We start from the raw sequence: 27728 nt of genomic DNA, 5'->3' as shown, positions 1-27728 counted from the left end.
AGAAGCGAAAGTACCAGAAAGAAAAATACCAGCTGCAACAATTACTTAGAAATTTCTCCGTTAACCACCCGAAATCATCCCGAGGTCCCCGGTACCTCAACCAAAAGCACCAATACCACCTAATACCTTATTCGAACTTGTACCAATCCTTAAAACACCTAAAACAACACCGGAAGTCCGATTAAATCAAAGATTCAAGCCTAAGAACATTCAAATTCCAACAAAACACACTTTCGATCAAAAACCTAACCAAACCTCGCCCGAATGACCTGAAATTTTGCACACACATCCCAAATGACATGACGGAGCTACTGAAACTTCCGGAATTCCAATCCGACCCTCGGATCAAAAACTCACTATCGGACCGGAAACTTCAAAAATTCAAACTTCGGCATTTCAAGCCTAAATGAGCTACGAGCCTCCAAAATACATTCCGAACACGCTCCCAACACCGAAATCACCTAACGGAGCTAACGGAACCATCGGACTTCCATTCCGAGGTCGTCTTCACACTGTCCCGATTACAGACCATTTTTCAACTCTTAAGCTCTCATTTAGGGACTAAGTGTCCCAAAACACTCCGAATCCCAACACCGAACGTCCCGGCAAACCAAAATAGCAGAAATGAACTTAGGGGAAGCAGTTAACAGGGGATCGGGGCGTAAATTCCAAAAATGACCGGCCGGGTCGTTACAATTAAGTATTTATATTTTTAAAAATGGATATAATATTTTTTTATATCATACTTGTAGAAGTAATTTGGAAGACCATTACAAGAAGAACAAGTCAACACTTCATATACCATTGGATTTTGGAGTTGATCAAGTCAATTCAAAAAATTGGTTTTACCTTCTATCGTTTGACGAAAAGCTATGGGATGACAACGTAAGTTTTACCCCTTCCAACTCCACTATAATTTATTTCTTTATTATTGTTTTGTCTAATTGTATAATTCACAAATTGAGCTTACACAAATTTGACTTACATTACTTTTATGTATTCAATTGTACTCAGAGGTAACTGCTGTATTTTACTGTATTCAGATGTATTTTAAAAGTTCAGATTAATTATAACTAACATATGTATAGCATTACTATGTATTTAATTGCATCATTATATGTGAATAAGAACATGTATTTAAATGGATTGTAGATGTATTTTAACATCACTCTGTAGTTGTAAATAACATACGTATTTAACTGAATATATATGATGTATTTAATGGCATCATTATTCTTAAGTAACTGCTGTATTTTACTGTATTCAGCTATATTTTAAAAGTTCAGATTAATTGCACCTAACAGATGTATAGCATTACTATGCATTTAATTGCCTCATTATATGTGAATAACAACATGTATTTAAATGGATTATAGATGTATTTTAACATCACTCTATAGTTGTAAATAACAAATGTATTTAACTGAGTCTGTATGATGTATTTAATGGCATCATTATTCTTAAATAACTGCTGTATTTTACTGTATTCAGATGTATTTTAATGTATTCAAATGTATTATTCTTGAATCTGGAAGTGTTTTTTAACTTATCATATACTATTTCTTTTTCTTAATTTGATTCATTGCACTAACACTATGTAATTAAATTTGTGTATAGCATATTGATGTCATATTCTACTATCTGAGAAAGAAGGAAAAGTACAACCAAACAAGTAACTTCAAGTATACAACTGTTGATTGTATATTCAAGACAAGAATCGCAGAAATCTTCGACAGGTATGCTGATACAGATAGTAATGCAAATGTAGCCAAAGAAGAGGATGTGGTATGTGAGTACATAAGGGGCTACAGATTGCTAGCTAATGTACCTTGGCATACTGTTGATAATGTATTCATACCAGTCAACTTGAAGGACAAACTACACTGGATATTGGCTGTTGTCTCATTCAAGGAGAGATGTATCAAAGTGTATAACTCGTACAGATTTGCAGTTCATGATGCCTATGTAGCTTCTGAGATAGATAAGCTAGCTAAGCTTGTACCTCTGTATCTATCAATCAGTGGCTTTTACAGAGATAGTCAAGGCATAGATTGGTCTACTTACTCAGCATACACTGACAAGTCACATAATGATCCCTTTTGAAGTTGTTTTCATATCAAATCTGCCTCAACAAAAAGCTGGGAGCATATATGTATTCAATCATCATTCTTGTATCATTTTAAAACTCTAATTGTATGAATTATTTTTAATTGTTTCAATCAACATTTTTCAGGAATTGTGGGGTGCATGTTGCGGCATACGCAGAGTTTCTGAGCACTCTTGGTGAGATTCCACAAACAACATTTGATTCTAATCTACTCCGTCAAAGATATGGTACTCTCCTCTGGGACTATGCTATGCGGAAGATAGACGCTGAAACCATAAGTGAGAATGAAGCACCCTCAAAGATTGCTAGGCAAATCACTGAGTCAGATTCAAAGTTACAGATAATGTTAGAGTAGCTCTAGGTGAATGTAGTTTTGGTATGTTGTTTTAGGTGAATACTGTTTTTTAGAATATCTTTTTGACAGAAGATGGTATTCAGTTAGAAAAACCAATGTTTTAATCACTTTATCAACAGTGTTCATGTATGACAATTGCAACTTTTCAATCTATGTTTCATTGTTTTGTTCATAAGTATTCATGCTTAATCTACAGTTTCTATCGTATGTATCTTACAGGATATATTCATACGTATTAAACATGTCATATAAATGTGTATTACTTTTCAGTTGCTTGGCTTATCAAAGTCATTGAAAGTCAGTAACTGTATGCTTCAGGTTATGTACTGTCTATAATAATTTGTCTATGATGATGTTGAGAAGGTTGTATTTGAATGTATTCAACACTATACTACAACTGTGTGCACCCAACATCTATTCACGAAAGGCATTTCAAAATTTATGCTTCAGGTTTTTACGTATGTACTCAACTTGATGTATGTATTTTACTTACTCAGGTTATATGTATTTATTGAATTTGTTATATTATAGCTGAGTATATAGTTGTATTCCGATTTATTTTGATTAGTTATGTATATACAACATATGCACTGTCTATAATAATTTGTCTAAGATGATGTTGAGAAGGTTGTATTTAATGAATGTATTCAACACTATACTACAACTAAATGTATCCATCATCTATTCACGAAAGGCATTTCAAAATTTATTACTTCACAATGTCATCAGAAGTAATGACAAATCGTTGGAGCACTAATACATGTCAGAGTGTTAACTAAATCCTACGTGGAGCATTTCTACACGTTCGNTACTATAATGTAAGTAGAAGTCGAGTACTATAACTAAACGTAATTACGTCTTAGCTTATGAATACATCTAAATAAAATACATCAAACATCTAGCTTAACTTTAGGCAGCTAGAAAAGAAAATACATCGGAATATATTTAAATACATGTTGTTATTCAAAGACTAATGAGGCAACTAGATACATAGTACTGATATACATCTGTTGGTTACAATTACTGTGAAGTTTTAAAATACATTTGAATACAGTAAAATACATTTGAATCAGTAAAATACAGCTGTATAAGAATAATGATGCCATTTAAAAAAAAATTATAAGGCTACTGCATGACAATACAACTGAATACGTATGTCTAAAAAATTCTGTATAAGTTATTTTAGAAAACAATTAAGCTATCTAAAGAAATAGCTTAATATATGATACAATGACATTAAAATGAAACTTACAGCCATGCGTGTAGACATTGCCTCATTCAAAGTCAGCATCTCTTGGTATTTTTTTCCAAGAGTTGTGTATGTCTGTGTAGCTTCTTTGCTGTTACTGCAATTCCAACGTCCAAACATCTTCCTAACTTCTTCGAGGAAGTCGTATATTGACAATTCCCTTGGTGATACTAGTGCGACATTGATTGACTCAGCAATATTTGACGTCATGGTCCATCCCCTGTTAACAGGTGCATACAACCTAGCCCACTTCTCGTATCCAGCTAACTCCAAGTATTCCTTCACCCTAATATCTACCTTCTCCACCTTCTCCATCAGACTGTCAAATTCAGCTGGTGTGTATGCTTTTGCCATCGAGAAGTATATCTCGCTCAACTTTGCATGGCTCTTTTTGAATTTCTTATATACGTTGTTCCATAGATGCCATATACAGGCAAAATATGGTACATCTGGATACACTCTCGATACAGATTTAATGGTACTCTCATTTCTATCTGAAACGATGCACATGTTTTCCCTGTCACCGTATGGTATCTTGAATTGCTAAAAAAAACACGTCCAAGCAGCATCGTTCTCTGAATCAATAACACCATATGCTAGTGGCAATATATGACCTGTAAAGACAATTGAATACATGTTTTTAAAACATGTATTTCAATCTTTAAAATATTAACAAAATTTATTATAATTCACGTACTCACCTGCACCATCCAACGTGCTTGCCGAGATGAATGTCCTGGTGTAGTAAGATTTTAGGTGACTTCCATCCACAACTACAATGGGTTTACAATGATCAAACCCCTTTATAAAGGCATACAAAGATATATATACATATACATGAACTCATTTTTGGGCGATTTTACCATTCTGATGTGCGAACCTGGATATGTCATATCCATTGTATATAAGTATCCTGGTAATTTTTTTGTATGAATCAGCCGGTTCACCTCTCAAAAAATTTATTGCCTTTTCTTTAGCCCGCCACGCCAACATGTAGCTAACATCTACACTTAAATATGATTTCACGTCATCAATAATATCCTTTGGGGTGTATTTCCTCTTATGATTAGTAAGCTTAGGCCTAATCATACCACCTATAAGGCTGCTATTTGCCTGTCGCTGCTCATACACCTTGTCCTTCAGCGGACATGTATGGTCATCAATGAACTCTCTCACTTTGAATAGTTCTGATTTGTTAATGCTCGAAGCCTTAAACCTCCATTCACAATCTTCTAACATACATAATAATGCATAGCTGCAAAGAATTTATCATTATACGTATGATTAGCATAAATGTTTACCAAAAATGCACTCATATACACATGAATACATTCTGACATCTATATATATAAATTATTATACAACACAAATATATAAAATGGTATACATTTAAATACAACTGAATACAATTATAGTTATATGCATACACTTAAATACAGCTAGTAAACAAAATAGGAAAATAATGAGAGCCACTGTAATAAGTTTATACCAGTAAAATACATACGAATACATGTATTTAAAGATCATAAACAAATAGTTAACCACATCAGTGAAGATCAAGTGAAAATCCACAAATACGCATAAACAAATCAACGTATAGCTTACAACTCCAACCAATAATACAATATACAAAAAATTAAAGAATAATTAAATACACTCAAACCTGTCAGCATTCGACCTATCAACCCGGAATTGAAACCTTTGAGATATAGCATAATTCTCCATCACCTCTTTCAATGTAGCCTTATCCTTATATACTTGGCCAACCATAACCTCCCTTTGATTAGTTTTTGAAATTATCAAATCCTTGTCCAGTTCAAACACCCCAATTGCTTCTCCTGAATTGACAAAATCTAGAGCAAGCGTATCATCTGTACCGGAATCATACATTTGAAGTGATTCGTCTATTTGCACAATATCGCCTTGAATTAAACTACCACCGGATACAAGTTCTTTTTTAATCGTTGTTATGCACAAAGGATACATCCCGAATTCTCTGTTCTCTTTTTTCAACTCTACATAAACCCTGTAACCCATGTCATTGTGTATTTCCATTGGCGTGCTATTCCCTTCTACTTTGTATTGAATTTTAATGGACTTTGAGCTCAAATCTATGCCGAGTTGATGAGAAATTGACGCAACCAAATCATTATACGACGCATACTCCTTTATCAGTATTCCCTTGAATATTCGACGTAATTGCTCTCACCGTTCCACTAATGCCACAACAACACTGTTAAACTTGCCATATTTATAATGGAATTATACCGTATTCTGTATCCAATTGTATCAATCGCACTGTTTCATGATTGAAAAGTGAACTGGGTACAGAAAAAAGGGAGAACTGAAATTTAGATGTTGCTCTGGTTTTCGCTATTTTTCTTCTTGAATCGTGATGGAAGAATACATATTTATGGGCAATAGTTTGTGTTAGTTGAGTTAAATTAGGAGAATATCAGGTGAATTGATTCCCTTTCCGTTTTAAACAAGTTCACCCTTCCATATTATACGCGAAATACGTTACTGTTTTCACGCTAATAACGCCTGAATACATCTGAATACATCTCAAGCTTAGCTGGATTCCCAAAATTCACGCCTATTTTTGCTATTGTATTCATGAATACAATAGCTTAAATACATCAAATACATCTAATAACCACATAAAAGGTATCTATAATCCGTAATATAGCAAAAGGTATCTATAAATGGCTAATTACACCTAAAAGATGGTGCTTTATGAAAAATTTTCTTAATAAATTGGCGGGTTATTGATCCGCCCAAAAATTATTTGGGGTAAGATGGGCTGGGTCAAGAGGGCTAAAATTTGGGTCATAGCCCAACCAGCTCAACTCTTACCAAACTTTAATTAATGTATGTTACTTTCTAATAAATTGTTTGATTATCACAAAGACTTTTTTTCTTTTGTTACGGTCATATATAACAAAATCAAACAAAAAAAAAAATTATTTTAATGATAATTTGACAAAGCTACTCATGGATCAATTTGTGCTAAAGATCAACACAACTTTAGATGGATTGAGATGAATTTGGTAATGAACTGAGTTCAACGAATGGGCGGGTCAATAACCAGCCCAACCTTGGACGGGTTGGATGGGTTAAATGAGTTTGAAGGAGGCAAAATCGGCCAAAACATTTGTTGAATAGATATACTGTGTTACCAGTTATCTCAGATTTGTAACAATAGCCATTTTCCTTGCAAATAGTTATTGAACGCCCTTGTAAATCTTGAATGAAAAGCTCAATGACTGATTATTTAGGTTTTTTTGGAGCTCAATGTACAGTTTGAAGAGCGTAGTACATTGACTTTCAGCTGTCGCTTTCCTTTTTCCATGTTCAGAAGGGAATGGTGATTGGTGATGGCAAAAAGACCACATATTGAATACATTTTTGTTTTTCTTTTCTTGAAAGCGCATATAAACTACATAAAATTCACATGCAAAGACATATTGTATAAAAATTATATGAAAAGTGTATTTAAATTTTATGTTATTGTAGTTGTATTAAATTTGTCATAATATTATATGAAAATTGTAGATAAGTTATAAATAAATTGTATATTGTATGATCAGTTGTATGAAATTTGTATTTAATTTGTATGTTGTTGTATCAAATTTGTATGCTGCTATAGATGTACCAAATTTGTTCAAATTTGTGCGATATTTGTATTTTTATTTGTATGCTATTGTACCATATATTCTTCTTTTCTTGCACGATTTGCTAAAGAAAAAAATAGCCAAAATGATTTCCAAATTGACTCATGTTGCACTGGTTCGTGTTGTTTGAATTGAAAACTTGGGGTGGAGAAATTTCAAGTTCCACCATTGAAAGCGTCATTGGTTCTCTTTTAGAAATCGAATTTCATCCGAGATTTGAAATTTGTGTGAGAGATCAAATGGGTAACATAGTTTCTTGTTAGAAATATTAATACAAAGTTTAATCGTAAGTTTGGAGGCGATTGAATCTAATTTGCTAAGGCTTGGGGCCGTGTCAAATTTCGAAGTCAATTTCTGCAAAGAAAATGATTGTGGTCTTTTTGAAAAAAATTGCCCCTAACGTCAACTTTTCGGCCCACTCATATCCTCGAAACTAGCGGCCCTATTTTGATTAAGAAATTTTTTTATTACTATTATGTGTTAAGTTCCTATTGGCTTAAATTAAAATCTCATCCCAAATCCACTTATTAGCCCACTCCATGACCAGAAATATCCATACTCGACCCATGACCTGCTTTTTAAAATGCCCTAACTTCACTTCTCAACTTCTCCTCTTCCATCCCTGACCTCCCACTCTGCATTTTCTCTAATCATTCTCCTCCTTAGCCAAAGTTCAATAACTCACCATTGCCGATAGAGGACCACCGTCGGCTCCAACTTTTAGATCTTCACCCTTCAACACCCACAGATCTCCCTCCCCCACTCAGATTTTTCAGCCTTAATTTAATTTTTAAATTAACATTTTTTTAAATGAGTGAAGCATGTATTCTTTTTAATTAAATTACTGGTTTATTTTAAGATTTTATGGTTTAATTAGTTATCTTTTTGCCTAAGTTATATTTGTTGTGATACCGTAGCTTTTTGAAGTTAATTCGAAATCATGTGAGTAAATTAGCTTCACAGTTCGTTGCCGGTGATTTGGTTGGTAATTGTCGAAGGTTATTAAGTTGGGAAAGATGAATATGGAAAGGGATAGGTACCCAATAATAAATTAATAGGAAGAAAAATATGAAATTTTGGTAAATGAAAGCAAAAAATGATTGGATCATGAGTCAGGTATAGAATCGAGTGTTTGAGAGGCTAAAAAGGATTTAACGGGTTGGATCGACTAAGATGGATCGTGGGTGGATTATTTACGGATCAGATCTAGGTTATAGTAGGATTCTTAATTTTGGCCAATAAGCAATTGCCACGTCATATATAATAAAATAATTTTTATTCAGCAAAGGTCCGTGAGAAATAAGGGCATGAATGAGCCAGATTTATAACGGTAAGGGAAGTTTTTACAAAGTAGGTGGACGAAAGGTATCTTTAAACCTAAGCGAATAGGTAAGGGTCAATTTTAGCCCTTTTTCGTTTGTAAAGACTAAAATTGGGGGTTCCTCAAGCTTGAGAGAATTATATTCAAAAAACCATGGATAATATGGCCGGTTAACTCATTTTCTATACGTATTAAATATGGTTGGATCGGATAATCTATTTTTACATTATCCATTTTTAACTCGCCCATATTCGACGCGACCCGCATACTTGCCACCCCTAATAGTTTGATTGGAATTATATATGTACTGGAGACTTTGAGGTGTTTCAGGTGTATCCAAACATAACCCAAGATCTCCTTATAAATATATTGAACATGCAAGATAATATACTGGACACTAATTCTATGCAAATCACTTCATTAAAAACATGACTTCTTCCTCCCTCACTTGCTTACCAAATATTAAAGAATGTACATTATATTATTATAAGTAAATATAGACGAGTGCTCAAAAGTAAACAAATGTAAGATAAGCAAATAAAGCCATAGCCATGGAGGACCATCCAAAGGAGGTAGTTGATGATGATGAGCTGTTGCTTCTTCGCGCAGCACGAGCTGCTGGGACCAATGTGGTAGTTGCACCAGAACTACTAGCTCGACGAGCGACGGTAGGTGTTAGAAGGAGGCACATGATGATAGAAAGCACAAGCACAATCTTCATAATGTTCTTCATAGTTTTTCTGCTCAGATATATATGTACTGGTCGGATTTAAGAATATATAATGACAGAGTAAAAAATACTTCACTACAAGAAAGTGAGGATACGACGACATTTATTAAATGTCATGTTAAGCTTCTTAAATGTCGCAAATTCGTTTATCGACATTTATTTTACATTTGTATCAAATGTCGTAAATTTCAATGTCGTTTATTTTTCGACACTTAAGTAAATGTCGGTAAAAAATTTACGACATGTAGTTTACGACATTTAAGTAAATGTCGATAAGTTACGATATTTATTTTACGATATTTAGGTAAATGTCAGTAAGAAATTTACGACATTTACTTTTAACCTTTAAAAATGTCAGTAAGAAAATTTACGACATTTATGAAAATGTTGTATTTACATTTACATAAATGTCAAAAACGATTAGTGACTTTTTTCAAAACTTTTCAAAATGTCGTATAAAAAGTTACAACATTTAGATTAATGTCGGTACCAAAAATTTTAAAATATTAATAATAATCCTCTATTTAGTTTTATCATAACACTTTATATTCAATTTGTACATCCACAAATGTCAACCTTCAACAAAATAAAATATATGTAAAACAAATGCCTTTTAATACTTAAAAAATAAATTAGCAATCTAAAAAGTATTTTGTACAAATAGATGATGCCAAATCAAATGATTTATTCTCTAAGTAAAATTCAAATCCAACTAAATCATAAAAGACAGTAATTTCAACATGTAACTACGTTATTATCACTTTCGAATGAATTCTCTTCACTTCTAGACTAAATCCTGCAACAAAGCTTTTTGAAACCACCTCTCCATTAGTCAAGGTTTATTGCCAGTAATTCTCCTTCAAAATGCTGCACAAAAAATCATACAGAAAAAACAATTATAACTATATAATAAAAGGAATTCTTTCCTCTTCGATTATAACAAATTGAGATGCGAAAAAACAACAGAATGGGATTCTAAAAAACAAACATACTGTATAATGAATATAATAGCAGCAGCTGAGAGGAAAGAAAGAAAATAAGGCAAAAGAAAAGAGAGAAAAAGTATCTTGAATTTTTCATACTTACCCATTTTTTTATGTGTACTTCACTAAATCCAATCTTCTTGATTGTATTAACCCGAGAAGAAATATTATATTGGTTACTTTGATAGTTTACAAAAGTGAAATAGAATACAAGATATAAAATAAGATAAAACCTCATAATAATTTTTATTTTATGAAAGATACTTTATGAAGTATAGCTAAGGTAGCTTCAGACAACCTTTCCTCCATCTAAGTTTTTATAGCAGAGGTAGCTTTTTGAACTTCTACCTCAACCCTTTTATCAAAATCTCTTTGCTCAGCCTGAGATTGTTTACATACTAAGCCATAAACAGAACTTGGAGCTGCTCCTTTTCCTAGAATTCGAATAATCCAATGAGTGTCCGGTCCCATAACTTGTGCATACACATTATTGGGAGCACTTCCAGAGACATTTAACTCAAGGACATACCTTAGCAAGTAAATTCATTTCTTTCTCTTTTTTTTTTTGGAAAGGACAGTAAAATAGTGAAAAGTTATAATTTGTAATGCAATGAAAGTACCTTTATATATATAAAGAATAGGAATTTACCATTACTTCACCAGCTATCTCATTTATTGGTTGTTCATTCTTTCTCATATATGTTCTTGTGAATACTTCAATACGACTTGGTTTTACACCATCCTTCTTTGTCATCTGGTTAAATAGGAAAAAGGTGTATAAAAAATATTCAAGAAAATAATATTGATATATAAATTACAGAAAGCAGATGGCAAATAGGCATGCGTATCTATAATTTGGGAATGACTTTTCTTCCTGGTGTGTGTGGCAAAGTCAGATTCGTTCGGCTTTATTTGTTCCTCTTGCCCTTTTCCTAGAAAATTAAGACACAATTTTATATATTAGAGTCAATTCCCTACCAAACATCAAATCAAAAACCAATTTTAAAAAGAAAAAAGAAAAAGAAAAAGTGTGAATAATGACTGAGGAAAAGTATAAAAAAGTACAAAGGAAAAAGTATGATCAGCCTAAGGAATGAGCTAATAGCATGTGTTAAGGGCAACAAAAAAAGATACTTGCTGCTCCAGGAATACCTCTGCTTCATTAGAGCTCCGATAATGAACTAATGCACGCCATTGATCATTTTCTACCCTGTCTGGATGTTTAGCTAAGAGCTTATTATCGTTGCCGTATGGCTTATGGCCGGTTCTTTTTCCCTCGTCCTTCCTTTCTTTCCATTTATAGTCCCAACTGATATCATCAAAATATATCTCATATCCTCAGTTGCACCAATATTTTCCTGTAAACATAAACATATAACACACACACACACACACACACACATATATATAAAAGCATAAAAGCAATAAGCATCTTAGTATGTAATTTTTTTTCTTTTTTTATGCACCTTAATATGAGCCCATATCAGGCACAAGCCTCCAATCTTTATGACTTAATGGAGCTAAAATGCCATTTCGTGCTATGATTAAGCAAAATCAAACTATAGAACACCAAAATTAACATCTTGAGTGAATAAAACTTCCAAAGAACTAATATCAAAGTAATATTTGATTGAACAAAATTTAGGACTCTTTTATATTGAACTATTAACTGAGATCATGTTAATGTAATCATTTTCAAACAGCACCATTCTTTCTATACAGTAATTTAAGTAGAAACATAATTTGCAAGCAAACTTAAGCAGCATAAATAATTAGGAAAGAACAAACCTAGTGAGAACTTTCAGAACACAACAATTTCATATTTGAAATATGGCAAAGACAAAACAAATTAAAGATCTACCCAAAAAAACTTTCTTTCATCCGTCGATTAGTCAACTATGTCTCAGAGACTCAGACCCTGACAAGTTAAAGTTGCCTATAAAAATCTATGTTCCTTGTATTCTGTTTAACAAAATCCAAACAATTACGAAAAAGAAAGAAAATTGTTAGCTAAAATCGATATGTGTATCACTGTAATGGTGCAAACATGGGTGCAATCAAGCAGTTTCCAATTTATTCTAAGTTCGCTGCCTCACACCATTGATCAATAATTAATTCTATGAACAACAACAAATTAAGTTACTCGCTAGTAGAAAATGATTAAATGAACAGTTTCACTTTCACTTTTTCAATTTCATATTTCAATTGATCAAATTGTTTTCACTTTCACTTTTTCGATTTCATACTTCAATTGATCAAACAGAAATTAAAACTTAGCAAGGAGGCTCCGAGACTATTATAAGGGCTAGGAGCGTAGGACCATTTAAGAAGACCCATTTGTTAACTTCCATCCGATCCGATTGAAGTTAGCGAGGAGGCTCCAAGAACATTGTTTTTGTTACCTGCAAAAACTAGAATCTCACATGCACTAATTCTTTTAAAAACAATATCTGAACAACCCAAAAAAAAAAAAAAAAAAAAAAAAACTATTACCTAAACTGGGTACTTGTAAATATTCGAATTTGCACTATCTTGCGGAGAATTAGCGGCATGAAGAAAACAGATAAAACCCTTCAAAAGCCTCAGCCCCAAAATCTTCTCCTTCTCAAAGTAACTGCGATAGCATAGTGGAAGGCAAAAATTAGGTCTTTTGAAGAATTATAACTAATAAAGGAAACTCTATTTTTTAGAATTTAGAGGAGAGAAGCCAAAATTCTTGCCGCCAAATCGTTTCCCTCTAAATCTATACACTCCATACAACTTTTTTAGAACACTAATTTGTAGTGAGGCAATATATTCAGAGACAAAGATGAAATTTGACTAAAATTGGATTGAGTTGATTTGAAGGTGCTTCTAACAAAGGAGCCCTAAGAACGGCTAATCTTTGGACCTTTAGTTGGCAATTGTGGTTAATTATAAATATAGGTTTCCTCGGTCCTACATATAGGTTAATTTTATATATTTATCTTTAAATTCAACATCTAATAAGTAGTAGCAATAACATTTTTTATGGAACATTGGAATTTTAGTCATAATTTTTTTTTTAAATCGGCAACATTATTTTAGAAGGATTAACATTTTACTTAATACGGGAATCTTTAAATTATAAAAGTAACATAATAAATAATATAGAAAGTACATTAAAAAATTAAAAAAGCTTACAGAAACTTACAGAAAACTAAAATATTTAGAATATTTTTATAAGTATCAATAACTAAGCCGCACACATGAGTCGTCGCAGCAAGTGCCTCGCCCAAGAGTGAGTCTTGGACGAGTCCTAAAAGGACTTTTAAGACATTAATCGACAATCACATAACTCGTCTATCCAGAAGATAAATATTACAATATAAAATATAATAATATAAATAATGATGTTTTGATTATAGACAAAGAATTATTTAACAACTAATAAATACAAAAAAAATTCAACATTAGATGTACATGTTTGTAAAGATCGACTGATAATATGACATCTAAAGTAAAACTCATTTTTCTTTTTGACATTTGTATCAAATGTCATAACTTTTACGATATTTTGTTCAAACATCGTGTTTTTACTATATTCTGTATCAAATATCATTGTTTATTTTTTCTTTGTATTTGTATCAATTGTCGTTGTTTTATTGAAATCTTATATCAAATGTTATTTTTTTTACAACATTTAGACTCAAATGTTGTAGTTTTTACATTTCTTCATGAATGTTGTTGTTTTTACGATATTTTGTATTAAATGTCACTTTTTTACAACATTTAATATCAAATGTCATTATTTTTATGACATTTGGTATCAAATATCGTAATTTTGACGATATTTGTTCATTAATGTCGTTGTTATTACGACATTTTGTATCAAATGTCATATTTTTATGACACTTAGTATCAAATGTCGTTATTTTTGTGACATTTTATATCAAATGTCGTAGTTTATATGACATTTGTTCATAAATGACATGAATTTTACGGTTTTCCGACACTTATTTCAAATGTCACTAAATAAATATCGTCGTATCCTCACTTTCTTGTAGTGCTTTCAGAAGCTAGAAATCTTGACACGATATCAAGTGTTCTTGTTATTGTGTTTCTTTGGGTGTAAGAGAAAAGTTTGGATATGAAGAAACAACAATTAAGCTTGTGTATTTATAGTGTGGCCTGAATAGGGAAAGTCCATTAATTGGAATAGCCACCGGTCATTTTTCTCATAAAGTAGAAAGGCAATTTGGTTATATTGTGAATAAAGAATAAAAGGATTTGGTCAGAGAGGAGCTAGGAACTTTCTTTGACACGGTCTGAAGAATTCGCTGAAGATACAACTTGAGGACTAGGAAAAGTCAACCGGAAATCGGAAAACAATATACTCCCTCATTTTCAAATTAGATGAGACACTTTTCTTTTTAGTCTGTTCCAAATAAATGATATATTTCTAAACTTGGAAATACTTCAACTTTAAACTCTTCGTTTTACCTATTTTACCCTTAATGAAAAAATTTTATAACCACATAAATATCATGACCCCACAAAGCTTTTACTCCTTTAGCTTTTAAGATCACAGGTTTCAAAAGTCTTATTCTTTTTTCTTAAACTCCGTGCCAAGTCAAACTACCTTATCTAAATTGAAACGGAGGGAGTAACATAGTAAGAATACACTGAGTTTGCCTCTTTTAGAGCCTGTGTGGAAAGTCACATGGGATATAGTTGGGTGTAATTACACAGTTTAGTATATTTGTCTAACCAAATAATTATTTGGTAAGCATAAAATTGGGTGTAATTAGAGGGGTGTATTTACACACTTCAATCTTAAGGGGAGGGAGGGGGAGGGGTGGGGGGAAGGGAAGTGGAGGGGGGGAGAATTGATGGTAATTACGCTTGTGCAACCAAATAATACGTTTGACAACCAAATAGTACGCTTGTAATTACACTGTAATTACGTTATGACAAACAAATATGTCGGGCGATTAAACAGCTTTCTTAGTGCACCATAACGATACTTTAATTGCTCCTTCTCCCATGTAAGACCAGTTCTTTTATGGAACTCATCACAAATGCATTTCCATCCCTTCTTGCTAAAAGACTTGTTTTGCATATGCCCTTCATGAACTTGGTCGACCATTACCTCCAGCATTGTCTTGGTAAGAGATGTGGTCCACTTTGCTCTACACCGGTGTTGGTCCAAGTAAATGTTAGTTTTGAAGACTCACAAAGGAACTTAGATATGAACCAGGTCCATCCTGGTTGAGCACAGATACAGATAGACTTGAGCGTGTGGGATGCACGTGAAGGAGATAAACCTAACTTGATAGAATTGATATCTCCTGTTCCTGATCGAAAAGGTTGCATAATTGATAAGTTTAAGGACTCCTTACTCAAAGAGAACACGGTTTGAGAAAGGGAAGGAGTTAGAGGTTGAGATCAACTAGAACTCTTCCACCAAGGAAGAGTAGCATCAGAATTCTAGTTAATCTTTATTTACTAACTCTATAAATATCAGTGTTGTTATCTTTTATAGGAGACGCACATAAGAAGAAGTTAAACGTGAATTAAGAGCAAAATAGCAAGGCAATTTTGCAAGCAGTTTGTGTGTGATTCAAGTGTGGAAACCTGAAGCTACATGAACCAGATAGAAGAACCAGTTCCAAGTGTCTGTCTTTTATTCTAGTTCAATTGTAGTAGGTGGTTTCATATTGTACCTTTCAGCTTTATCTAGAGGCAATTGTATTAGGTACTTAGAGTTTTCAAGTTAGAGTTAACTTGAAGTTATCGCAACAGTTAGAGGCTGTGTGCTACAACGGGATTAGAGTTAGTCCTAGGTTTACAAAAGAGTTTTTGTCAATGTAGTTTTTGGCTCAGTGATTTTAGTGGAGAGTTTGGGAAAATCCTACTGGAAAGTAGGTCATGGTTTTTTCACCTTTTGAGCCAGGTGTTTTTCACGTAAAATACTTGTGTTCTTTACCTTCCGCATTTACTATTTTTGCAATAGTAGGTTAAGGAACACTTAGAAGAACCAGGTCCTTCTATAATCAGTTAGAGCGAAAAATTGGTCACCACACAAATCACCCCTCCCCTCTTGTGTGGTATTGAAGTATAAAACATCAATAGGTATCAGAGCAGGTTATCCTTGAAGAGGCTAACACCTTAGGAACAGATCAAGATGAGTGCACCACCTGGAACCTGGGAAGGGCAATCCACTGCTAGGCCTGTACTCTTTAGTGGCCAGTACTACTCCTGGTGGAAAAACAGGATGAGAGATCACATCATCGGAGAGGACTATGAGCTATGGGACATTGTCACTGATGGTACCCTGGCTACTATGAAGAAGAATGCTGAAGGAGTAGATGTGCCAAAAACAAGAGCTGACTGCAATGCTGAGGACTTGAGGAAGTGGGAAAAGAATGCTAAGGCCAAGAAATAGCTTGTGTGTGGACTTGGCCCAGACGAGTACAGTAGAATTCAAAGTTATACCACTGCTAAGGAAATCTGGGACACTCTGCAAGTGGCTCACGAAGGAACTCCTCAAGTGAAGAGATCAAGAGGAACACTGTTGTATTCTCAATATGAGAATTTCACCATGAAGGAAGGAGAAACCATCCAAGAGATGTATACAAGGTTCACCACACTAACAAATGAATGTAAGTCTCTTGGAAGGGTTATTCTTGAAGAAGACAAAGTTGAGAAAAATTTGACAAGGGTTTTGCCGGTCACTTGGGAAAGCAAAATCACTGCAATTAAGGAATCAAAGAACATTGCCACTCTCAAGTTGGACGAGCTAATTGGAAATCTTACTGACTATGAACTTAGAAGGCAGACCATGAAGTTGGATGCACCCAAGAAGGAAATGAGCCTGGCTCTCAGAATCACTGAAGGTGTTGATCTAGAAGAGGATGAAATGACTATGATCACAAAGGAGTTCAAGAAGTATCTAATGAGAGGAAAGGGTTCTTCAAGAGGTGCAAGCTACAACAAACCAAGTGTTCTTGAAAAACAGACCAACGAGGGCTGCTACAAGTGTGGTAAGACTGATCACCACATCAAAAACTGTCCTCAGTGGGAAATCAAATGGAAAAAAGGACAGGGCTGAACGAAGAAACATGAAGAAGGAACAAGTTCATCCCAAGAAGAACAAAGGATCAACAAAGGCTATGGTTGCTGCCTGGGGAGAAATCTCATGTGAGGATTCGGAGGATGAAGATGGAGATGAACAAGCACTTATGGCCATTGGAGAATCTGATGAGGAATCTGAGGTAAGTGTGATTTATCTCAAAGACAAGATTAAGTTTTTGTCTAAAGAAAGTCTATCTGAGTTACTTCTAGATTTCATTGATGAATTTGAGGTCATAAACAATGAAAAGGAACAGGTGTCTAATGAATGTGTGATTTTGAAAGCTAAGTACAGAAATCTGGAACTTAGGCCTAGTGAAAGTGATAGTAAAAATGCCGAGTTAAAGAACCAGGTTCTTGAACTTGACACCACTGTGCTAGAGCTTAGATCTAAAAATTTAAAACTGAAATTAGGAACAGGTAAAAAGAAAGCTGATCACACACATCTCACTTTAGAAGAAAATCTAGGAAAAATGAAAGATGAGTTGTACAAAAGAGATGAGCAGATAAGAGTCCTAAAGTAAGATCTAAGCAAGGTCAAGCACGAGCTAGACAGAACTTGTAAATGGAATAGGTCCTCTGATGCACTTTCATGGCTACAAGAACACCATAGTAGCAATAAGAGAGGACTTGGCTACGGGACCCCTGCACCTAAGTGGGATCCCAAAAGCAAGAACATCACACTTCCTGAGAACAAAATATGCACACACTGTGGTAAGATTGGTCACTAGAAAAGTGAACGTACTGCAAAAGAAAAGGCTAGTCAAAAGAACAAAACATTTGTTGAAGGAAAAAATAGGCTGCCAGGATGGGCTAAAAAGAATTTAATTCACCCTTTTGCCTATAGAAAGGGACCCAAACTAGTTTGGGTTCCTAAGACTAACCCCTGATTTCCTTTTGTAGGTCCAAGTGAAGGGGAGCAATAAAATATGGTACATGGATAGTGGCTGCTCAAAGCATATGACTGGAAGCAAGAACCAGTTCCTTTCACTTGAGGACCTCAAAGGAGGTAATGTCTCCTTTGGAAATGGTAAGAAAGGTGATATCACTGGGGTTGGAAAGGTAGGTAATACAGACTCACACTCAATTGAGAATTTCTACTTGATAGATGGCTTGAAATACAACCTAATCAGTGTATCACAACTGTGTGACAGAGGTAACTTGGTAGCATTCACCTCCACCAAATATTTTGTGATAAATCTTACCACTAACAAGATTGTTTTGCAGGGAAAAAGAGTAAACAATATATACATTATAGATCTGTCCACTCTTTCTGAAAATGAACTCTCTCGCTTAAGTGTGTTGGACAATGATCCCCTCCTCTGGCACAAAGACTTGGACATGCAAGTCTAAGTCAACTTAACAAATTAGTCTCTAAGGACCTGGTGATAGGGCTTCCTAACATCAAGTTTAAGGAAGACAAACATTGTGAGTCTTGTGCAAGTGGGAAGCAGTTAAGATCCTCTTTTAAATGCAAGAAAGTGGTAAGCACAACCAGATCGATGGAACTGGTCCATATAAATCTCTGTGGTCTAATGAGAACATTAAGCAGATGTGGTAAAAGATATGTGATGGTGCTTGTTGATGATTACTCTAGGTTTACTTGGACATTATTTTTAACATCTAAAGATGAAGCATTTGACATGTTTACTTCTTTTGTTAGAAAAACGCAGAAACAACTAGGTAATCAACTTGCATCAATTAGGTCTGATCATGGAACTGAATTTGAAAATGCTAAGTTTACTGAATTTTGTGATGTGCATGGCATAGATCATAATTTTTCTGCCCCTAGGACTCCACAACAAAATGGAGTAGTTGAAAGAAAGAATAGGACACTTGAATATATGGCTAGGACTATGCTTCTTTCTAGTAAACTGCCCCATAGCTTCTGGGCAGAAGCTGTAAACACTGCATGTTACATCATTAATATGTGCATGACTAGACCTCTTGTAGAGAAGACTCACTATGAGTTACTTAAAGGGAGAAAATCAAATATATCCCATCTTAGGGAATTTGGATACAAGTGCTTTGTGCACAACAATGAAAAGGACTCCCTAGGTAAGTTTGATCCCAGAAGTGATGAGAGAGTATTCTTGGGATATTTTTCACATAGCAAAGCTTGTAAAGTGTACAACAAAAGAACTATGTGTGTAGAAGAAAGTGTACATGTGGTTTTTGATGAAACTAATGTTCTTTCTAAGAGACGGGAACATGAAGATGAAGCTATTAGGCTGGTATAAAGTTTAATGAAATCACAGCCTAGGCTGAAGCTGCACCAGAAGAAGGAACATGCAATAGAACAAGTTTTTCCATCTAGGGCAACCTGACAGGGGGAACTGGACAAAGAGGAACTGAACCTAATACCTCAATGGAACCTATCCATGAGCCTGTTCCACAGCAACAAAACATGGGAGAAACATGAAGCGGAAACCAATTGATTGTGAAACCTTACAAGTATCAAAGTTCTCATCCCATTGAGAATATAATTACTGATCCAACTTCTGCAATTAAAACTAGATCTTCATTAAAGAATCTTTGTGCTTTTGATGCTTTCTTATCTCTTATTGAACCTAAAAATGTTTCTGAGGCTTTGCAGGATGCATATTGGGTAAATGCATTGCAAGATGAACTCAACTAGTTTGAAAGGAGTAAAGTTTGGAATTTTGTTCCAAGACCCAAGGACATATCAGTGAGTGGCACAAAATAAGTCTTCAGAAACAAACTTGATGAAGATGGAACTGTTACAAGGAACAAGGCAAGATTAGTGGTTCAAGGATATAGCGAAGAGGAGGGCATAGACTATGATGAGACCTTTGCTCCAGTTGCAAGGTTGGAAGCAATAAGACTCCTCAAAGCCTTTGTCGCATACATGGAATTTACTCTTCACCAGATGGACGTCAAGAGTGCCTTCCTCAATGGCTACTTAAAGGAAGAAGTGTTTGTCAAGCAAACTCCAGGGTTTGAAAGCAAGGAGTGTCTTGATCATGTATACAGACTTGACAAGGCACTCTATGGACTCAAGCAGGCTCTTAGAGCATGGTATGAAAGACTATCAAAATTTCTGCTTGAACATGGCTACAAGAGAGGTAAAATTGATAACACTCTATTCTTGTTGAAAAAAGGTAAAGATCTTCTAGTAGTACAGGTATATGTTGATGACATAATTTTTGGAACAACTTTTGAAAAACTAAGTAAGGAATTTGCTAAACTAATGGGGAATGAATTTGAAATGAGTATGATGGGTGAGCTTAATTTATTTTTAGGCTTACAAATTAAACAAAACTCAAATGGAACTATGATCCATCAGCAGAAATATGTAAAATAGTTGCTTAAGAAGTTTAAAATGGAAGAATCAAAGGAAATCGATACACCTATTGCAACAGCCACAAAGATGGACATAGATGAACCTGGTTCATCTATTGATCAGAAGTTGTATAGGGGAATGATTGGTTCACTTTTTTATCTTACTGCTAGCAGACCTGACATTGTTTTCAGTGTAAGGCTTTGTGCTCGATTTCAAGCAAATCCAAAAGAATCCCATTTGACCGCTGTCAAGAGAATATTGAGATACTTGAAAGGCACCACTGACCTTTGCCTTTGGTATCCAAAAGGTAGCAATTTAACCTAGTGGGATATGCTGACGCTGACTATGCAGGTTTCCTTGTAGACAGGAAGAGCACCTCAGGTATGCACACTTTCTTGGTTCATGTCTTGTGTCATGGGCTACTAAAAAGCAAAATTCAGTGGCCTTATCTACTGCTGAAGCTGAATATGTTGCTGCTGCTTCATGTTGTGCTCAATTGCTGTGGATCAAACATCAATTAACGGATTTTGGAATTGATGTTGGTTGTATCCTTATTTTTTACGATAACACTAGTGCTATTAGTATGACAAAGAACCAGGTTTATCATAAAAGAACTAATTACATAGTTGTTAGGCACCATTTTTTGAGGGACAACTATGAGAAAGGCTTGATTACTGTAGAGTTCTGTGCTACTGATAAGCAGATTGCCGAAATCTTTATAAAAGCACTGAGTAGAGAGAACTTTGAAAGGAACAGGTTAGAATTAAGGATGATTAAGATCACCTAATGGGACCAATTTAGAATGCACAATGAAAAAAATAGAAAAAAAATTTGGTTAGAAAATCTAGAACTTATGTAACTAACTAGATTAATCTTTGCTTAGTCTCATACTGTAATAGCATACTCCTGTTCCATGTGTTAATATGAGTCACTGATCTCTAACAACATTTTCTCTATTTTGGCAAATTGAGACATGATCGAGAGGATTCTCAGTGAAGAACCTTGTTCATCAGTACTGGTTCATCTGAATAACGAGGTATGTTTTCTACACTCTGCACAATTTGAAATACTAATATTTAACTCATGAGCAGAGTCTTACCTATGTCCAAAAACTTCAAAAGCCTATCCTTTTAAGTTTGAACCAGTACCTTTTTCAACAAGAATCTTGACCGTGTTAAAAATGCCTAGATTCTAGGGAAGCCTAATCGCCTATTCAAACTGAAATTTCAGGGTGATTAGACTTCTATTTGACTACTAAAAGCTGCCGTTGTGTATTAATTACCCTCCTCCTTTAAATTCATCATCATCACCACTACCACTTTCCAATGATTTCGAAAAACCATTTTCTCTCTTCTCTTCTCTTCCAAAATTCAGCCCACCCATCTTCTTTCTCACAGAATCAAGAGAAAATGACTAACCCCCAAGATAACCCTGGTACACCTCCTCCATCTATCCCCTCCGATTCCTTAACTACTCCTCAACCTAGTACTACCCCTCAACCTAGGAGAAGGAAAGCATAAATGCTTGCTCGAAAAACTGTGGCTACAGGTGTGCTTTCAAGGAAATTAAACGCACATTTACAGGCTAGTCAAGCCCAAGACTCCCAAAATTTTGATGAATCTTTCAAGTCTGCGAGAGAGGGGGAAGGAACTGGGTCTTCCGATTCCGAGCAGGTAACATCTGTGCAAAATCCTTCTACGGAAGTAATCTCTGATTTGGCCAAAAATTTGGAAAATCAATTTGTATTGGTTGGGTCTGTGGTGGATGTGGAAATGGCTGAGTCAAGAAGGAGAGGAGGTAAAAATAAAAGAGAAAAAGAAAAGGAGAGTGAGGGTGTTCGTAGTGATAAGAGGGGAAAAGGAAAAGAAGTGACTGATTCTTCACCCACCTCTAAAAAATGGTAGCAAGAAAATAGGGGGAAGTGGATCAGGAGATGCTGCTGAAGGATTGGTTAATCTTGGAAAGCGTACAGATGAACCTGGTTCATCTGTTGAAGAAACACTAGCATATCTTTTGAAAAAGGTAGGTGATAGCTATAACCCCAAGAAAAGAAGAACTCCAAAAACAAAGACCCCTAGAACAGCAAGAGCCAACAAGAAAAGGAAGGCTGCTCCTTCTGACACTACGGAAACTCCTCTCCCAAGAGGAAGGGCCACGAGTAGCAAGCTGAAGCAAAGTGAGGAGGAGTTACAGAAAGCTATAGAAGAAAGTAAGAAGAAAAGGATGAACAAAGGGAAAGAAAAGTGGTAGAGCCTGTTGATGTGGATGAGATGGACCTGGTCCATCAAGGTGAATAGGTGATTGTTGAGGTGGAGGTTCAAACCCCTAAGACCAAGAAAGCCAAGACTTCCTCAAAGAAGTCTTCATCTGTATCTAAGTCTGCTGAACCTTCTACCTTGGCTAAACGGACAAGGTCTGTAGTGAAAGCCAAGCAAGTGCAAATTACTAAAGAAGAAGACTAGAGTGGTGAATAGGAGGATGAGTCTGATAATGAATAGGACAAGCTGGCCAAGTTTGGCAAACGAACTATCTTGAAGGGCAGACTTTTGAAGGACTTGGAGGAAGAAAGGATGGTTCTGCTGCTTGAAAGGCTAGAGGTACAGGGGTGGAAGGACATGGTCCTTCAACTAGATAGAAGACTGGCCAGAAATGAGGTTATTGAATTCATGGAAAATGCTAAGGTGAAGGATGGAAGGGTCACCAGCCTAGTGAAAGGGGTTCAAATTTCCTTTGATGCAAAAGAGCTGGGTGAAATCCTTGGTATACCCTCTGAAGGGTATGATGATTACACATGGAAAAAATGGCCAAGTCTGGACTCCCTTCCTACTGCCCTAGCCATCACTAGGAAATTCTATGATAACAAAGAAGTTAGTGAGCCAAATATTGTTTATAAGAGTGAAATGAAGTGTAACGACCCGGCCAGTCGTTTCATGAGTTACCGCTCCGTTTCCCCCATTTATGCTTCTTTATGCTTTTTTCATCTGTGTTATATGGTATCGGGTTGGTTAGTTCGAATTCAGAAAGGTTTTGGAAAGGTTTGAGACACTTAGTCTCTTTTGAGTAAGCTTAAGTTGGAAAAGTCAATCGGATGTTGACTTATAAGAAATAGGTCTCGGATATGAATTCCGATGGTTCGAATAGCTTCGTAAGGTTATTTGGGACTTAGGAGCGTGATCGGAATATGTTTTGGAGGTCCGGGGTAGATTTTTAGGCTTGAATTGGCGAAATTGGAATTTTGGTATTTTCCGGTTGGTAGCGGAGATATTGATATAGGGGTCGGAATGGAATTCCGGAAGTTGTAGTAGGTCCGTTATGTCATTTTTTACGTGTGTGAAAAATTTCAGGTAATTCGGATGAGGCTTGATAGACTTTTTGATCAAAAGCGGAATTCAGAAGTTTTTGGAGTTCTTAGGCTTGAATCCGTGGTTAATTTGATGTTTCGATGTTGTTTTAGGTGTTTTGAAGATTGGTACAAGTTTGGAAGGTGGTATATGACTTGCTCGTGCTTTTGGTTGAGGTCTCGGGGGCCTCGGGGTGATTTCGGATGGTTGACGGGAGGTTTTGAGTTGGAATTTACAGCTAAAGTGCTAAGTTCCTGTCATAACCGCACCTGCGGTTTGGAACCGCAGGCGCGGGCCCGTAGAAGCGGAAATGGAGTCGCAGATGTGGCCAAGAGAAAGGATGGCTGGAGCCGCAGATGCGGGATTTTGGGCGCACCTGCGATTGCGCAGGTGGGGGATTCTTAGCGCAGGTGCAGTGGCTGGGCGGATAAGTGAAGTCCGCAGATGCGCACCTGGGACCGTAGGTGCGATAACTGGACCGCAGATGCGGTTTTGCTGGGTCAGAACATATATATTTGGCCTTCGCGATTTTCCAGCTTCACCATTTTTAAATGGTTTATGGAGCTTTTTGGGAGATTTTGAAGAGGGAATTCAAGGGAACTTCGTTGAGGTAAGATTTTTGAACATAAAACTCGTTTCTATGGTGTTATTTCACGGATTAGTCTTATAATTTATGGAAGTTAGTGGTTGAAATTAAAGAAAACTAGGGCTTGAAATTGGAGACCTAAAATTTGGGATTCGAGGGGTCATTTATGGTTGGATTTTGGTAAATTGCATGAACTCATGGGAGGATAAGGATTCCATTGAAGTTAATTTTGTCGGATTCCGAGACGTGGGCCTGGGGGTCGGGTTTGGCCAATTTCGGGTTTCTTGATGCAATATGATTATTTTCGCATGGGCTTCATTCCCATAGCATATTCCAACGTTATGATACTGATTATGGGTAGATTCGACGCGAGTTGAGGCTGATTCGAGAGGCAAAGGCATCGCGAGCTAGAGTTTGGACCAGATTGTGGTAAGTAATGATTGTAAATGTTGTCCTGAGGGTATGAAACCCCGAATTTCACTTCGTTGTGCTATTTTGAGGTGACGCACATGTTAGGTGACGAGCGTGGGTCGTGCACCGTTGGGGATTGTGACTTGGTCCGTCCCGTACGACTATTATGTCGCGTATTTACTTGGAAACTAATTGATATTATCATATATTGGAAAGTACTGCTATGTTTGGGGCTAAATGCCGTGTTTGGGCCTCGTGCCAACTGTTTGGACCCTTAGGGGCTTTTACTACTATTTTTCCTCATTGTTTTGGTTTAAAGTTTACACTCAGTCATGCTATGTTCTTACCGTTTTCATAACTCGGTTTTATTCACTCCTTTTGATTTCATAAATAATTTTGAGCCGAGTACTTGTTTTACTGTCAACCTGAGGGGCTTGAGTGAGATCTGACTGAGAGAGGCCGAGGGCCTATGTTGTGAGGATATTGTGATATATTGTGAGGCCGAGGGCCTGATTGATCTATGCCATGAGTTGGCTTGTTATTATGAGGCCGAGAGCCTGATTTGTTATGCCACAAGGTGGCTTGTGATAGCGCTTGGGCTGTAAGGAGCCCCTCCCGGAGTCTGTACACCCCGAGTGAGCGCGGGTACCCAGTGTGAGATGTGATATTGCCTGATGGGCTGTTGTGGTTTCATGTTATTGCCCAAGGGGCCGATTACGAGTGATTGTGAGGTAGCCTGAGGGGCTGGTTCTGTTGATATTTTGCCCAAGGGGCGGTTGTTGATTTATGTTGATGCCCGAGGGGTTGATTTTCATTTCTGTACTTTTACTCACTATTTACATCACTCATTTGAAACTGTTGAAAAGTATTTTAAAATGGTTTTACTGAACTGAGAAGTTTGATGAGTTTTACTGCTTTATTGCATTATTCTGAACTTATACTGTTTTGCGGTAGCATTATGCTGTGGTTTACGTGCTTTCTTACTGCTCAACTGCCTTTACTTTTATTACTTATTGAGTTGGTGTACTCACATTACTCCCTGCACCTGGTGTGCAGATCCAGGAGCCTCGGGTCGCGATAACGAGTGTTGATAATGCTTACCAGCTGATCCTCGGAGTTGACTAGGTAGCTGCTTGGCGTTCGCAGCCCACTGCTTCTCGTTCTTATCTCATTTAGTCTTGTGTTAGCATTTATGTTAGACTATTTTATCTTTATCTTATTCCTAGATGAGTGGTAGTTGCTCATGACTGGTGACACCCCGATGTCGGGCTGTGTTTTGATTTTCGCATTGTTTATCTCGACTTATATTATGGGATTTCTAGTTAATTATTGAATTTAAATGTCTTATAATGAATTGCTGGTTAGTTTGGGGTTTGTATCGGCTGGCCTAGCTTCACGATAGGCGCCATCACGACCGGGTTCGTTTGAGGGTCGTGACAAGATGGTATCAGAGCCTAGGTTACATAGGTCTCACGAGTCATGAGCAGGTTTAGTAAAGTCTCGCGGATCGGTACAGAGACGTTTGTAATTATCCTCGGGAGGCTATAGAACCTTTAGGAAAACTTCTTATTCTTGAACTCCTGTCGTGCGAATCTGTTGATGCTAGTACTAAACTTTTGTTATTCTATTCTCTCACAGATGGTGAGGACACGCGCTACCGGTCAGGATGGACGACCATCAGTACCACCAGCTGGGGCCATTAGAGGCCAAGGACGCGGTCGAGGCCGTGGTAGGGGCAGGGGTGTAGCCCGCACAGCAGCTAGGGCAGCACCTGCCGGTCCACCAGCAGCCCCAGTTCAGGATCAGGTTCTAGTTGTGGACACTCCAGCAGCACCAGCTCAGGCACCGGCTGTGCCTATTGTCATTCCGGGTCTTCAGGAAACCTTGGCTCAGATGCTGACCGTGTGCACTAGTCTTGCTTGGGCGGTCGTAGTTTCTACTACCGCATCCACTTCTCAGGCCTGGGGAGGCACTCAAACTCCCGCCGCCCGCACACCCGAGCAAGTTGTTCAGGCATTACAGACACCGGAGGCACCACTAGCTCAGCCGGTGGCAGCTGCTCAGGGTTATGTAGCTCCGGTTATGCCAGAAGACGAGCAGCGCAGATTGGAGAAGTTTGGTAGACTTCAGCCTTCAACTTTTAGTGGTGCAGAGGGCGAGGATGCCCATGGTTTCTTGGATAGGTGTTAGAGGATTCTTTGCACAACGGGTGTTCTGGAGACCAGCGGGGTCGCATTTACTACTTTTTAGTTTACCGGAGCTGCCTTCACTTGGTGGGAGGCTTATGAGAGACGTAGGCCTGTTGGTGCAGTGCCCCTTACCTGGCAGCAGTTCTCCGCTCTCTTTTTGGAGAAGTATGTGCCACATTCCCGCAGGGAGGAGCTGCGTAAGCAGTTCGAGCAGTTGCGACAGGTAGATATGACTGTGACACAATACAAGATGAGGTTCTCAGAGTTATCTCGTCATGCTATTTGGTTGGTTTCTACGGATAGAGAGAGGATCAGGAGGTTCGTTGATGGCCTCACATATCAACTTCGGATTCTCATGACCAGGGAGAGGGTGTCAGGTGCTACTT

General features: G+C 36.6%; 1 protein-coding gene and 1 long non-coding RNA gene across 3 annotated transcripts; both read right to left on the bottom strand.

Moving 5' to 3' along the window:
- LOC109227710 lies at positions 3483-5766 on the bottom strand. The gene is made up of 6 exons (XM_019392908.1): positions 5375-5766; positions 4575-4966; positions 4413-4484; positions 4266-4325; positions 3715-4205; positions 3483-3545 (listed from the first exon to the last, which is right to left on the bottom strand). Exons 1-6 carry the CDS (start codon positions 5764-5766, stop codon positions 3483-3485), a joined length of 1470 nt encoding a protein of 489 aa, XP_019248453.1.
- Positions 10048-13323, bottom strand: LOC109226733. 2 transcript variants are annotated; one of them, XR_002068117.1, is made up of 4 exons: positions 12913-13323; positions 11572-12830; positions 11069-11351; positions 10048-10303 (listed from the first exon to the last, which is right to left on the bottom strand). It is a non-coding gene; the product is annotated as an uncharacterized LOC109226733 (long non-coding RNA). The 2 variants fall into 2 exon arrangements; XR_002068116.1 differs by having other exon boundaries at positions 11572-12821.

This window comes from Nicotiana attenuata, chromosome 6, assembly GCF_001879085.1.
Source record: "Nicotiana attenuata strain UT chromosome 6, NIATTr2, whole genome shotgun sequence".
NCBI classification, from domain to species: domain Eukaryota; kingdom Viridiplantae; phylum Streptophyta; class Magnoliopsida; order Solanales; family Solanaceae; genus Nicotiana; species Nicotiana attenuata.
This window is presented reverse-complemented; position numbering and strand designations above follow the sequence as displayed.

What these genes read in the sequence shown, in the direction of transcription:
- LOC109227710 (XM_019392908.1), bottom strand. Translation starts at nt 5,766, where the DNA reads ATGGAAATACACAATGACATGGGTTACAGGGTTTATGTAGAGTTGAAA. An exon ending in GATAGGTCGAATGCTGACAG is followed by an intron (nt 4,967 to 5,374) that starts GTTTGAGTGTAT and finishes AATTCTTTGCAG; the next exon opens with CTATGCATTATTATGTATGT. An exon ending in GAACGATGCTGCTTGGACGT is followed by an intron (nt 4,206 to 4,265) that starts GTTTTTTTTAGC and finishes GCATCGTTTCAG; the next exon opens with ATAGAAATGAGAGTACCATT.